The 15,152-nt window shown below is 53.3% G+C and overlaps 1 protein-coding gene across 3 annotated transcripts in view; it reads left to right on the top strand.

Moving 5' to 3' along the window:
• ATP2B2 (ATPase plasma membrane Ca2+ transporting 2) overlaps nucleotides 1–15,152 on the top strand; it is a 116,822-nt gene that overhangs the window by 55,622 nt on the left and 46,048 nt on the right. The window contains exons 5-9 of one of the 3 annotated variants that reach the window (XM_042910832.1): nucleotides 3,709–3,834; nucleotides 5,530–5,562; nucleotides 6,700–6,759; nucleotides 11,916–11,957; nucleotides 12,795–12,953. In XM_042910832.1, the coding sequence (XP_042766766.1) occupies nucleotides 3,709–3,834; nucleotides 5,530–5,562; nucleotides 6,700–6,759; nucleotides 11,916–11,957; nucleotides 12,795–12,953 (420 nt within the window). The remainder of the gene's footprint in view (nucleotides 1–3,708; nucleotides 3,835–5,529; nucleotides 5,563–6,699; nucleotides 6,760–11,915; nucleotides 11,958–12,794; nucleotides 12,954–15,152) is intronic. The other 2 variants (XM_042910839.1, XM_042910843.1) reach the window with 2 other exon arrangements.

The raw sequence follows: 15,152 nt of genomic DNA, 5'->3' as shown, positions 1-15,152 counted from the left end.
GCACTCTTGGCCCATCTAATGCTGAGGCCTGGAGGCCCACCCTGAGGCTCATCTGAGGCTGAGCAGGCATGTGCTGCGCCTTCACCCCGTGTCCCCATATCCTGTGTCCTGTGTGGTGCCCCCTTGGCTTCCTCCTCCCTCCTCCCTACCTCCTGAGGCACAGCTACCAGCTCCCTACTGTGATGGGAGTGATTAGATTAAAAGGTGATTTGGGGTCTGATTATCTTGGGTGGAAATTGGCCCCCTATGTGTTTTTCCATCCTGCTTAGGGCTGGGGAGGTGGGGAGCGGCATCCTCATTACCAACGAGGCAGAGAAACTTCCTCAGAATACATTTGAGACGAGGGTGTGAGGGCCTGGCTTCCTGGGGTGGGCACTGGTAGGTGACAGAGAGGATAGGCTCAAGAGAGAGGGGAGAGTTCAAATCCCAGCTCTGCCCCCACCAGCCAGTGACTCTGGGCAAGCCACTTCTCCCTTAGCCTCAGTTTCCTCCTCTGTAAACTGAGGGCGGGTGTGAACTCTAATGAGATAATGGTGTGTGAAAGGTTTGACTCAATGCCCGGCCCACGGTAGGTGTCCTACAGAGGTCAGCACTGGCCACTGCCCCTGCCATCTGTGCTCTGAATCAGTGCACTGTACTCCTCACCTTGAAGAATCTGGTGACCCCACCCCCCACATGACCTCTCCAGGCCCCAGGCTCCTCATCTGTCTAATATTGCTGCTGTCAAACTGTCCCCCGCCCACCCCACACAAGCTGAGCCAGTACGCAAGAAATCTTGTCAGCAAGTTACTGTAATTACCAGGGTCCTGTCAGTGGGCCCTGGTGTTCCCAGTTAGTGCCTCTTGGGCAAGTAGATGGGCTCCAGAGTCGGCCTGGGCTGCTTGGCCTCTAGTCAGTGTCTGAGCTCATCCTGTGGTCCCCACTGTGCCCTGCCCAGAGATGAAAGAGTGTTGTCCTTCTGCCCTTAGAATGAACAAGGAGCCAGCTGACCATGTGGGTTCTGCTACACCTCACCAGGCGGCATGCCCCTTCTGGGAGCCTTCATGCCTTGGTTCACCCATGCACGGTCAGACAGACTGACCTTTACCCACCATGAAGAAACTCACTGGAGAGTGTCCATCTGTCTGCCTGTAAAGCACTTTGAGATCATGAGATCTTAGAGGGCCAGAGGCTAGAACACACATATACACACATGCGCACACATACGCCTATATACACATGGGTGCACACACATGCACACCAGCACATGCACACACACAATCTCAGGATATCGCTCAGGTCCTAGAACAGAAAAGAAGGAGTGGGTGAAACCTTTTGAAAGGTGAAAATAGATTCCTTTCTTGAGGAAAATGTTGTAAGGTAGATGTTTCTTGAGTTTGCTGACCTAACCTTCAGGTCTAAAGCAAACCAGAAAACAGAAAGCTGCTAGAGACAAGTCACCCCGAAAACAGGGAGAAGTGGCCAGCAGTCTGGAAGAAAAAGAAGGAAAAAGTCTAAAATGCAGAACTGAGTTCAAGAAGCAATTCATCAGGGCCTTTTAGCATCTGGGTCGGTGTCTGTGGCCATTGGGCTCAGCCCCTGTCTGGTTCTTACTGTGCGGCCTGTGGATGGCCTGAAATGCTCCAGCCAGGCTGGGACGCTCACCTCTCTGTCGGAGAAGGAAATACATGCTGCATTGAAGAGAGCTTTCTACCCTGGGTAGTAAGGATTTATATTTAAAAAAAATACAGGTGCCCAAAAGTCCAAACTTCACTTACCTAGGTTCTTTACTAAATAGAGGGACCACTGGCAGGACGGAAGGTGCCTCCTCATGTGTTCCTTGGAGCCTTCTGCATGTGACCCCACACAGGCCATGCAGGTTAACTCTTTCTGTGAGTGACCTGTCTGTCTGTGAAAGCTCCTGGGACACAGTGATGTGTCCCCAGCACCAGCCTGAGGATAGAGGGCTGGCTTCACTGTATCTCCTGTGTCAGAACCAGGCTGCCGTAGTGGCCATCCCCTCCCCAGGCTGGGTCCCAGCTGCCCTCCCTGGACTCCCCTTGTTTCCCCAGTGAGGTCACAGCCAGCTTCAGTGGGTTTGTTTGGTTTTTTTCCCCCAATTTTTCTATCATGGCAAAATACACATGACGTGAAATTTACCATTTTAACCCCTCTCAAGTATACAGGTCAGTGGCATTACATCCATTCACACTGTTGTGCACCCATTACCACCATCCATCTCCAGACCTCTTCATATTGCAAAACTGAACCTCTAGAGCCATTGAATGGGAACACCGCCCCCACCATAAGTTCCCCACTCTAGCCCCTGGCAACCACAATTCCACTGTCTCTGCCTCTGTGAATTTGAGTGCTCTATGGAGCTGCTGTACTGGAATCCACCATAGACGTCCTTCTGTGACTGGTGTATTTCACTGAGCATAATGTCCTCAAGGCTCATGCCTGTATCAGAATTTCCTTCCCTTTTAAGGCCAAATAATACTCCATTGTATGTATATAGCACACTTTTCAGCAGATTTACCTTTGCATTTAATCCTCACTCTGGTACAGAGTCCCCCGAATGAACCTTGGACAGGCTGCCCTCTGATCCTGCACGGTGGAGGGGCCTGTGCAAAGCGCAGCTGACACAGAAACCCCAAAGATGAATAAAAGTGGAGCCACTCTGACCAGAGGCCTCCCTCACCCCCCACAGCCAGCCCTCCTGCCCCTCAAAAGAATTCCAGGGCCCTTTAAACCAGTTTGAGGGGCACCTGGGTGGCTCAGTCAGTTAAGTGTCTGACTCTTGATTTCGGCTCAAGTCAGGATCTCACGGTTCGTGAAATCAAGCCCTGCACGGAGCCTTTTGGGGACGCTCTCTCTTCCTCTCTCTCTCTGCCCCCCCCTCTCAAAAATAAACAAAGAAACTTTAAAAAAAATTTTAAAGTCCAGTTTGGAAATCTTAAAATTCTACAAAAGGGGTTCTTAACCTTTCTTTCACCAAGGAGCCTGGGGAAGTCTGGTGTCCTCAGAGATGCCACCCCTAGTCGGAATAAAGCTTTAAAATGCATAAAATAAAATACATTGGATCACAAAGGAAGCCGATGATATTGAAATAATTAAAATAATAAAAAAATGTGTGTGATAGAGTAACGTATGTGCTTCTTTGTCAGCACACTAATGACAAGATCCAGCGGTCAGTCTGATAGCTGCCTTCCTTGTAAAATCAGGATGAGCATGAATGACTGCAACAGCTATAAAGTCGCATGACAAAGAACCTGTCATATTTGTAATACATGTAACGGCGTCGCGGGCGACTAACACTCCTGGGGTCGGTAGCCTATGTCATGGTGAAAATGCTAACTTTCAGTTAGACGGTTGTGAACACCAAGATGTCATTGTCTTCTCATGCAAGTTCACAGAGCCCTGAGTTCTTTCCCAGATCTTTGGGAGGGAGTGGACCCCATTTTAAGCAGTCCTGTCTAGTCCTGTCTAGGACAGAGTGGGGAGGTGGCTCTCTAAGAGAAGGTAGTAGGTGGTAGACGTAGCAGGGTTTGAGTCCCAGGCCCGTGACAGCTCTGTCCCAAGGGCATAGTTTGAACCCTAATCATGGGCGGCACCCCAGGACCTTGGCAGACAGAGCCAGGAGCTTTCTGGGACCCAGTTCCTTCCACTCCTCTGGGGAGGGGGCTTGGGCCCATGCAACGGTAACTTGGCTTTCGTCCCCCTCCCCAGGGACCCACGTGATGGAGGGCTCTGGACGGATGGTAGTGACCGCAGTGGGTGTGAATTCTCAGACTGGCATCATCTTTACCCTGCTGGGGGCTGGCGGTGAGGAGGAAGAGAAGAAAGACAAGAAAGGTAAGCGCAACCCCCTCACAGACCAGGAGAGGAGCTCTTCAGGTCACTTTTTTTTTTTTTTTTTTTTTTTTTTGTCGTTTATTCATTCACTCAACAAAATAGTTATTGAGTGACTTTTATGTCCATGCCCTGTGCCAACAGCTGTCTCCTGCATCCTTGAGGCCCTGCTTGGGCCAGGAGGGTTCTGTCTGTTCCATCTCCAGGGTCTTGTCCCAGTCTCTGTCTGTCTGGTCATGTCATGGAGTACCCTCCCGTCAGGCCAGGCCCAGGGCACTGAACACTTTGTTGAGTCTCCAGCCTTGAGCGTGACCTGGTCCCATCATCAGCCCTGATACGGAGTCGAAAGCCCCACCTGCACTCACTCCTGCCATTAGTCTCAACTCCACAGAGCAGGGCTGCAAACCCACCCAGCACTGACTCAGCCCAGATGTGGGCAGAAGAGATTCTGGGGAATGTGGCCAAACTCATGGTTTCCTCCCCTATCCCCCCAGAGCTGGCACCTTGCCTGGGTTCTAGCTCCTCTGCCACTTTGGAAACAAGATTCCTACTCCCTGGGCTCCCCCTCGGTGCAGCGAGCCGGTAGCCTGGCTACAAGTGCCTCTCAGAGCAGAGGGAGGGATGCACGGAAGACCCTAGAAGCCCAGGCCCAAATCCAAAGGCCCAGGCCTCTGGCCCTTGCACAGCCAGCTCCTTACCCAACACCTAAAGTCAGTCTCAGGAACAGACCCCTCTCACATCTTCAGTCTTTTGTCCTATCTCCTTCCCCAAGCTCCAGAGGAGGGTCCACAACACCCACACCATCTGGGGTCCAGGGGAAGAAGATAAGAATGCTCTCCTTGAATTTTAGGGACAGGCCTGCTACCTCCAGCTCTCCATGGCCGACCAGGCCCAGAGCCTGGGTCACAACCAAAGGTTGCTTGTTCCTAAGGGTAATACCTTATATTTTCTAGAAGGGTCTCCCTAAGATTATGGCAGCCCCAGCAACATGAATAGTGGAGCTAAGCTGTGATCTGAGAAATCCAGAGGTGGGAGAGAACCTGTCTCAGGAGACAGCTGAGGTTGAAGCTGAGGACACAGTCCTTGTCAAGAGCCCCAGAGGGTGTCAGGACAGTGTTCTCACAGTGACGTAGAAGCTGTGGCCAGCTCTGGCCCCAGGGTGCAGACGGTGGGGCAGATATAGGCAGTGGGCGGGGTATGGCAGGATGACACAGGCTTTGCCCCTTTTCTTGGCCTCCCTGGGTCCTGGGTGAGGGGCAGAAGCACCCAGAAGCTCCCACAGGCCAGACCAGTGTTCTCAAAGATTTCAGTAGGAAGATGGGCCTCTCCCGCCCGGAAGCACAGGTCAGAGCCCTTTACTGAACACACACCTATGGCCCAGTGAGATGGGGGTGTCAGTGTAGAAGGAAGAAGTGGGGTGTGGGAGGACAGGGCAGAGGAATATACAGGGCAGCCCCACCTCTCAAGCCCCTGTGAGCAGCACGGCCAGGGCTGGGCCCCCTCTGCATTCCCATTTCATCACCTCCACCAGGGTCATTGCTTAGAGCCTGCCAACCCCGGGCCCCCATTTCAGGATGAGCACAGGCGTGCAGCCGGGTGTGTGTGTGGGTGCGTGTGGGTGTGTGTGTGCGCGCGTGCGCACAGATGAGGCTGGATGTGCTTCTCCTTCATTAACGTGTCTCAAAAATCATCACACAGGTGTGAAGAAGGGGGATGGCCTTCAGCTACCAGGTACAGTAAGACACCCCTCAGGGTAGATGGGGCTTTTAGAAATAGCAGCAGCCTTCGAGCACTGAGCCCTGGCCCCAAGCCACCAGCACACAGCTGGAGGAGGCTCCCTGACCCACCAGACCCTCCACTGTGCCCCCACGCGATGCCAGCCTCACGGCAGGAACCGGCGCCTCACTCTGCCCGTTTGCCCTTCCGGACCCTCACCCCGCCAGCCCATGCACATGGCGCCACCACAGGGCCCGCAGCCCCACACACTGGCATGTAGTGCCCCGCTCACCACCCTGTGACCCCACAGCCCTGCTCTCCTGTGCACACCCCACAGAGCCTGTCCCAGCTCCCCTCACCACTCAGCATGTGCCCCCCGCCCACTAGTGTCACTTCCCTCTCCTGCCCACTCAACCCATTTCCCCACGCCTAGAAAGAACAACCAGAGTGGATTTGAGCATCTCATGTCATTTGTAATTTCTAAACTAAGGGAAACTTGCTAGTACTTTCTCTGTCTCAGGCACAACGTGTGACATGCTTGGTATCACCTATTAAATGATGGGGCATCTCGTAGGGGGGGTAACCAAGGCGATCTTTTGAGTGCTGGTTAGGAAGGAGGAGGTGGCCGCAGGCAGTAGCCTGAGTCAAGGGCTTGAATCCTGAGTCACCACCACGGCTGTTCCATGTTCCACTGGGACGCAGTGATGGCAGTCATAGCAGATACCCAATCAGAATGCCCACACTGCACCCATTACTGAAGGTTTGGAAATGACTCCTGGCCATGGGTCCCTCTGGCCCTGACGGGCAGCCAGATGCCCTCTCATAGAAGCTCCTGTGACGGGGACTTGCCCGATTGGCATGGCCAAGGGGTGCATCCTACCCAACCACATTGATCATCTGCCATGTTTTATTTCAAAGACCCTCCATGTCTGAGTTTTTTACCCTGATTTTTACGGCATCTCTATGGGAACATTTCACCCCCGCCCCCAAATTTGAGTTTCTTGATTTCCAACGGAGATTTTTTTTTTTTTAAAGAATATAGTCATGTTACCTCCCGCAAGTTGGTTCATGTCTTTATTGTTGTTGCTGTTCTGCATTGTTGCTTTTCTCCATTGTGACACACTGCATTTTCCATCCCTCCCACCCCCACAGCGGCCGATGGTGCAGCAGGCTCAAATGCTGTAGATAGTGCAAATACCAGCCTAGTCAATGGTACGTCTTCGATGGCGAGCGCTCGGTCTCGGTTGGATGGGCGTCTCTCTCCCCCACCCCCAACTCTGGGCTTGCCTCTCCCTGTTCTGGACCGCACAGATCTTGGATGTGCATGGGCAGCTCTGGGACAATCGTCCTCTCACGTGGGGCAGGCGCTTAAGAGAGAAGCCACCACCGGGGAATCCGCTCCGCACCCACTTGCGGCTGCCAAAATGGCACTGGCTCCTGGTGGGCCCTCAACCCCCAGTGGAGCCCAGAAGAGGGACATAACGTTGGCTTCAGATTTGACTCCCAAGAAGCAGCATCCCACCCGGCGTGGCCCTCTCCTAAGTACATTCCTGGCCCCAGCTTGGGGAAGAAGGCCTGGGGTCAGGACCTGGGCTGAAGCTGGCATCTGGGTCCCTAGTGAAGTCTCCAGTCCTTGGCTCGAAAATTCCCTCGAGGCAGGGGGGACCCAGGCCGGGGTTCAGCCCCTTGGCCCCACCCCATAGCATGGCTGAGCCACAGATAAACATTTCTTCCTCTTCTCTTTCACGGAGTGAACGGGCAGGGGGCTCGCTTGGGCTCGGGCCTGGTTCTGTCCCTCGGACGTGGACTGGTGTTTCCTGCTGTTGCCTGTGCTGGAGCATTTGTCCTGAGTCTCTGCATTCTTATGGGCCCCTCGGGGGTGAGGGGTGGTGGGGGGGGGCTGCCACTGTACATGGGGTCTGCATTTTAACCTCGTTACCCACAGGCATGAAGGAATTGTATTCACTGGCCTCCAAGCCTTTAGAGGGTTTCTTATTTCTATACCCTCCCATCTTCAGAGTGAAGAGGCTTCCGTTTGCTCAGAAAGCTCCCCTGTCCCCAAATTAGGTAGCATGATAGTCACCCAGACTAAGAGCTGTAGGGCTTGATCATAAAACTGTTGCCCGAGAGAATCGAAGGGAAAGGAAAAGTCTTACAGCATCACTGTGTACGAGGCACTGGGCTGTGGGTTTCTCATTCATTATATCATTTACTCCTCACCACTCCTGGACGACATGGAGACCCTATCCTACCTCATACTCCCATCCCCTGCCGCAGACCTCTGGCTGAGCCACCTGCATTCAAAATGACCAATGATGGAAGCACCTAGTGGATGTCAGGGGCCAAGCAAGACACTTCGGCGAGCCGCGCCTTGCCAAGAAGGGCTAATTCGGGTGTAGGTCTATTTCAAGCATAGGAGGAGAAAGGAGAACAGCTTGGGGTGTGGGAGGTGTCATGCGTCATGGAGGAGTGGCGAGGGGTGACAGGGAGAACCGATATAGGCAAACCCGGGGGGGGGGGGCGGGGGGGAGAAGGAAACGGGAGGTGGTATTCTGCTTCCCCCAGAGCAGTGAGCCTCCTGGGCTCGTTGAACATATAGACTACATCCAGTCTGGTCGGTCCCAAAAAAAGGCAGCTTCACTTCCAAACTGTAGCAGAAACTCGCAAGTATCCTGAGGAAAATTACAGGAAAGATGGGGAACTTGACCACCCACTGTAAACCAGGCACTTTGCAAACATTTCATGCTCGTGGCCTCATTTGGTCCTCATGATAACCCTATGATACAGAGTTTATTGTCCCCACTTTAAAGATGGGGAGACTGAGGCTCAGGGAGATCAAGACACTAGCCCAAGGTCACAGAACTAGAGAGCGGCAGGGCTGGCATTTGAACCCAGGCCTGCAGGCTCTAAAGTGTGTGCTCCTCTTCCTAATCCAGGATTTCCTGAAGGAGTATGTCTTATAAACTTCATAGGGATAGTTATCGGTCCTATCTCCAAAAAAAGGATCCTGTGGTCAAAGATGGTTAAGAACCGTGGGACAGAATTGGTCTCTTCCTCACTGCAGGACTTCTCAGAACCTTGAATAGGCTGGCATATAGTGGAAAGTTAGCCATGGAGGGCTTCCCGGGCTGATTTGGCTGCAGGACTTTTCCTGGCTGAATCTTATGAGATTGGTGTGGCTCCATAATATACTTTGGGAAATAGTACTCTACGCCGTTGCTACTCAAAATGTGGTCAGAGGACCTGAAGCCTGGACATCTCCTAGGAGCCTATTAGAAATGCAGAATCTCAGGCCCCACCCCAGACCCACTGAATGAGAATCTGCGTTCTAATAAGCTCTCCAGGCTCTAGGCCAGTGTGCATTAAAGGTTGAGAAGCACTAGGCTGAGCCTTGGTCAATGAGAGAATTAACTGTTCCTTTCCCTCCCTCCTCTGAGCCAAGTCAGGATGATTTGGACATGGAAAACACACCCAGCTGGCAGTAATCCCCCTGACTCCACCCCCCCATCCCCCTCCCAACTGAAAGTGGGTGTATTCCATTAATCTTGGAGGCATTACGCTTGTTATTGTTATTTTATTATTTCTTTAACATTTATTAATATATCACTATTTAATATATCACTTATAATCATAATTAGTAAATAATCACTCTGGACCCCAGACATTTACAGGACACTTTGTGGTGCTTTTCATGAGCGTCATCTTGGTTCAAATGGTCACATTTCACAGAGGAAGAAACGGAGGCACAGGCGAGAGGGGACATCCCCCAGTTCACCTAGTTAGTGGTCAGTCTCCCCAAAGCTTGTTTATCAGGCCGTCTTCCCGTGAACCCTCCACACATGTGTTTTTCACACCCATGTCCCTGGCAATGCATGAAGAGAACAGACCTAGTTGTCAAAGCTGCATCTGGCATCTGATGCAGAAAGGCCTCCAAGTCTCCACCCCAGGTCCCCATCCCAGCTCCCCTGAAACACAGCCCACCCTCCAGGTTGTGTGTGGAGCCAGACCTAGCTGCCCCACCATAGTTCCCGGGATAGTCAAGCACCAGTTTGGCTGAGGAGAAGCAAGTCCCTTGCTTCTGCGAAACCAGGCCATCTGCACCAAAGCACCCCCAGAACACCTCTCCCTTCCTCGAACATATGCATTGGTGATTATTTTTCAAGCCACGTGATCACTATGGAAATAAAAGAGGAAATTGCTAGCTTGGTTAATGGGCACACACATGGGCTGTTGCATCTGATAATATGCAATGCAAATAAAGGCCCCTTTGTGTCTTCTAAAATCAAGTATCAAAGAGGAGTCCTCCAGTGCCCTTTAGCCCAGTTAGTAAAATTATTTTTGAAAATAAAAATAATTGTTGTAGTCCATTCCTGTTTGCTCTAAAAAGGCTTTTCCTGTTTTGTTTTTAATCCAGCAAAAAGAGCTTTATAATTGAGCGACAGGGCCCTTCTCTTTCAACCCCAGGGTGGGTCACTGACCCTTTGCTGTGCGAGGCAGTGGGAACAGCCCTGCATTTCCCTTGCAGAGATAGCAGGGGGCTGGGATCCAGGAAAGCCACTTCTCCCCTCGGAGTCACTTACAACATGGTATGGTGATGCTGATGACAGTTTTATGGAACCAATGAGGCAGCGTTATGATCAGGATGTTCCAGAAATGAGGGCTACCTCTGAACCTCCTTTGGCCTCAGTCTCCTCATCTGTAAAATGAGACTGATGAGAATCCTTCTTATCCCACCTGCAGGGCATTGGGAAGATTGACAGGAGATGACACTCGCAAAACTCAAAGTGCTAAATGGGCAAGTGGTTATTACTAAGGCAACCATCAGGTGCTCTGGGAGCTGAATGTTGCATCCCATTTTACAGAGGTGGAAGCTGAGACTGGGAGAGGTAAAGCTGCACAGCTAATTGGTGTCAAAACAGGGGCTTCGGGAGCCCCATCCCACCAAGGCCGCCTTGATGCCCCTCCTCTGGGCTCAGAGGGGCTGAGGGATTGCTGCTTTCTCTGAAATTGGAGGTGGAAACATAGACGCACTTTGGGGCCAGCTCTCCGTTTACCCCCTGGGACCCGGGCAGGCCATCTGCCTCTCTGAGCCTCAGTTTCTCATCCGTAAATGGGTGCACTACAGGAGTGCCCTTGTAGGGATGTGGTGAGGATTATATGAAATCACGGGGGTTATAGATGCGCCTGGCACATGGTGGGTTCTCACAGAACGTGAGCTGTGAGAATCACCTTTGCAGCAAATGGCCAAGGGTGTCTGACCTACTGAGACTCCTCCTGAGGTGGCAAGGCGCATGGGCAGAGCTCTGAGTGAGCTCAGTGGACAAGCCCAGGGGACAGGAGGAAACCCCTTTTCCTCAGTGCCAGCAGTGAGGGCAGGTATCTCAGCTGCCAACTAGTGACCACCAGTACCTGCCATGCTGCAAACCCAGCCCCCAAGCCTCTGGCTAAGACTGGGGAGGGGGCCTCCCAGGCAGCCCCGATTAGGTGATGAGCAGCCCCAGATTCGGCCCTTTCCCCAGCCCTGGCACGCAGGGCCGGGGCAGGGGTGCACCCCAGGGAACCCACCAGCCCAACTTCCCTGTCTACTGGGGCCCAAGCTGGTCAACTGCAGAATAAAGAGCACACACCTAAGTGGAGGGGAGGGGCCAGCAGTGTCCCCTTGAGAGACAGGGCACTCCCACTGGGCCCCCTGGATTCACTCAGGGCACCTCAGAGCCCACCACTGGGGAGCCCTTGCCCAGCCTTTGCATGCATTACCCTCAATAGGGCTGGGCAGGGGGTTGTCCATGCTGTGCCTTCACACTCCTCCAGGTGGAAAAAGGAGAAAGTAGAACTTTACGTACATCCCTCCTGAAGCCAGAAAGTAAGGAGCACATTGACCAAACTCCTCCCTTTTCTAGAATCTCTCTCGTCTCTCTCTCTCTCTCTCTCTCTCTCTCTCTCGCTCTTGCTCTCTCGCTCTCTCTCCCTGTCTCTCTCTCATTTCCTTTGCCTCCTCTCAGTTCACAAAAGGCACCAGCCAAATTAATCACTGGGGACCTGAGAACCCCTCTGATTCCTGCCAGCCTACTGTGGTCCCTTTTACCCTCAAAGGCTGTCATTTAATCTGTAAGATGCTCAGGGCCAAAATAATTCCCACCGAAGCTCTCTCTCCAAGCCCCTGAGAATCAAGACAGACCCTGCAGTCAATGTGGTGGCCAGGTTTGCTCTTGTCTCGGGGCGTCCCCAGCATCCCTATATGGAGGGACGGAGTCGGCTCGGCGCTTCCTCCTTCTATGACATGAATGTCCGTGGCCCTGTTGCGTCTTCGTGATGATCAACGTGTGTTGTCTGTTCTCTGTTGTCTGTTAAAATTCTTTGTCGTGTAGGTAAAATGCAGGATGGCAATGTGGACGCCAGCCAGAGCAAAGGTAACCCTTTTGTATTAACCGGCTTCTGTGGTCCCCGCAGCCCCTCCCCACCGGCTCTGAGAGCCAAGCCAGACGCAGACATGTCCGCACCTACAGGTGCCTGACGTCTTTGGGGGGCATAGCTGTGATTCATGTATTTCCAGGCCAAATGGAGACGTCACCGGTGAGGACAGGGGACACCTGTGAGCCAGCTCTTCCCCAGCCTTTGAGCTATGCTGCCCATTTAGCTGAAGACTTGTACCTGGTTCTTTGAGATCCTTAGGGGCTAAGGGATAGGTCCCCAGGCCCACCAGTCAGTCCACCACTGAAGGAGGAGGAGGCTCGTCACCCACGGACAGGGACACTCTCTTTTATCTTTTACGCCCCCTATGTCCCTTCTGTCTGGTGACTATTTAATATCCCAGCAACATATTCAAGAACCAACTGGGGAAGTCCAAGCCTACCTGCCTTGTCTGAATGTGGGGAAAGGTGAGGGGCCATTTGGGAAGGGTCTGTGGGCTTATTCAGGCCCAGAGGGGACCCCAGCCTCCTCCTGCTGGGAATCCAAGGTGGAACTGTGTCACTCCCTGGTTGCACTTGGATTCCAGCTCCAAGGCAACCACTGGCCCTGGGACCAGAGTCTCCACCTGGAAGAGGCAGACGCCACATCGCAGGGTTTCTGTGCCAGCCACACAGGGGTCCAGGCAGCGGAGTGCATGAATGCCTCACCACACTCCCCTGGGCAGGCAGGGTGGGTGCCAATATCCCCACCCAGCAGGCTGACCTCGGTGCGTGCATGTCTGTGTGTGTGTGTGCGTGTGTGTGCGTGTGTGTGCGTGCGTGCTCTGCCCCCTGCAGCCAAACAGCAGGACGGGGCAGCCGCCATGGAGATGCAGCCCCTCAAGAGTGCCGAGGGCGGCGATGCCGACGACAAAAAAAAGGCCAACATGCACAAGAAGGAGAAGTCTGTGCTGCAGGGAAAGCTCACCAAGCTGGCTGTGCAGATAGGCAAGGCAGGTAAGTGTGCAGCCACAGTGGATGGGGCAAGGGGGAACGTGGGGTGCACAGTGGGACCCAAAGCTGGCTCTCAAGTGCTTCATCTGCAAAGTGGCGGCTTGCATGAGATGGCCCTGAGACCCACCCTTTTCTACCACAGCAACCAGCCCGAGTCCTGAGACGATAGACGCTCAAGTAATAGGTTGGAGTACGGGAGGGCAGGGATGGATTAGGGCTCTATATTAGCCACCCCGGCTGCAGGGCAGAGGAAAGATGGGAGAGGTTGAGGGCAGTGACAGGAGCCCAGGGAGAAGCCTCTTGTCTGAGCCTCAGTGCAAGCTCAGCTTCCCAACTGAGCTGGTGGCTCCAGGTGATGGCTGGTGGTGGCCCCTCTGGCCCAGGAAGCTGAGCCCAGCTGTAAGGCGTGCCCCGCCCGGCTGACACGGCCTGGGCCTCTCCGCCCGCATGAGGACACAGCAAACGCCAAGGCCTCCCCACCTGGCTGTCTCTTGGCTCTAATTATAGGCACCACTGCGTGGAGAAGGGGGGCAAATTACAGGCTTGACTGTCTATATTTAAATTCGGGCCTGGTGATAGCTCCCGGCTGCTGGGAGCTTGGCTTCCCGCCCCTGCGACTGTCAGATGGGGGTAGAGCCGGCCCTGAAGTTCCACAGCTGGAGGTGGGGGCGGGCGAGCGATGGGCCCAGGGATTTCCTCCATTCTCGGCCTGGAGAAGACTCCACAAAAACAGGCAGCAGCCCTGGGGGGCAGGGAACAGAGAGATGAGGAGAAGGAGGAGGAGGAGGATAACCCCATGGCCTTCAGAGCCCTTGCTCATCTCCCTCCTTCTCCTCAGCCTTGCCGAGAATGCAGTTCAGAGTCTAGGTTCACACCCCACCTCTCCTTCTCTCTTGGGCTGAATTCCCTGAAGCACAGCCTGACGTGGCTAGGAGCAAGATTTTTAGGGGTGAGGGTGTGCTCAGGTGAAACCTCTAAAGGGTAAGAGACTTGACAGGGCCAGGGGGAAAGCCAGATACTTTCTGGAGAAATCCCAGTCTCTACCTACCTCTGCAGGGTCTGTCCCAAGTCATGCCAAGGGGACTGGGCTGTTGGACCCCCACCTCAGCCATTGGATATTGGCCATCACATTGGGGTGGGGTGCCCTCCCAGGCACTTCCTGACAAAGAGACGGTGATCACCGAAACGCGAGCTTCCTCTGGCAGCGGCCGCAGGTGTGCACAGCCTCAGGGGCACCTGCCTGGCACCAACAGCAGGTGGAGGCCGCACACACCCAAGTGGCAAGGGGATCCCAGGGGATCCGGGCAGGTAGGCACCTGCCTCTACTAATTCTGCAGCGCTTCTCTGGCCTGTGGCCTTGAACAAGTCACTTCCCCTCACTGAGCCACAGTCTCCTCATCCAAAAAAGGGCCCCCTGCTCTTTCCTCTGTCTGGAACACTCTTCCTGCAGGTCACACCATCTGCCTGATCCTTCTCATCATTCCCCATCTTCTCAAGTATCACCTCCTCCAGGAAGTCTTCCCTGGATGCCGTCGCTAAAGTAGTCACTCCCATGCCAGCCCATGTTTTGTTTTTAAGCTTTATTGAGACACAACATATATACAAAAAATTGCTCACGGGGGCGCCTGGTGGCTTAGTCGGTTGAGTGTCTGACTTCGGCTCAGGTCATGATCTCGCAGTCTGTGAGTTCAAGCCCCACATCGGGCTCTGTGCTGACAGCTCAGAGCCTGGAGCCTGCTTCAGATTCTGTGTCTCCCTCTCTCTCTGACCCTCCCCCGCTCATGCTCTGTCTCTCTCTCTCTCTCTCTGTCAAAAATAAATAAAACATTAAAAAAAAATTTTTTTTAAATTGCTCACATTTAATGTACATCTTGATGAGTTTGGACACACGCATACACCTGTGATGCCATCCCCACAAACAAGGTATGAAGCCTATCCACCACCTCCTCCTAAACGTCCTTGTGTTCTTTCATGAGTTTTCCTGTTTTCTGTTCTGGGGGTAAGAACACTTAACAGGAGACCCATCCTCTTGCCCAATTTTGAAGTGCACAATACTGTACTGGTAACCGTAGGCACTGTAGCGTAAAGCAGAGCTCTAGAACTTATATATGTTGCATAACTGAAACTCTGTACCCACTGAAAAACAACGCTCCCCTTCCGCCCTCCCCACAGCCCCTGGCAATCACCCTTCTACTCTCTGCT

Source organism: Panthera leo, chromosome A2 (assembly GCF_018350215.1).
Source record: "Panthera leo isolate Ple1 chromosome A2, P.leo_Ple1_pat1.1, whole genome shotgun sequence".
NCBI lineage: Eukaryota > Metazoa > Chordata > Mammalia > Carnivora > Felidae > Panthera > Panthera leo.
Note: the sequence above shows the minus strand (reverse complement) of the source record. Positions and strands in the feature narration are given on the sequence as shown.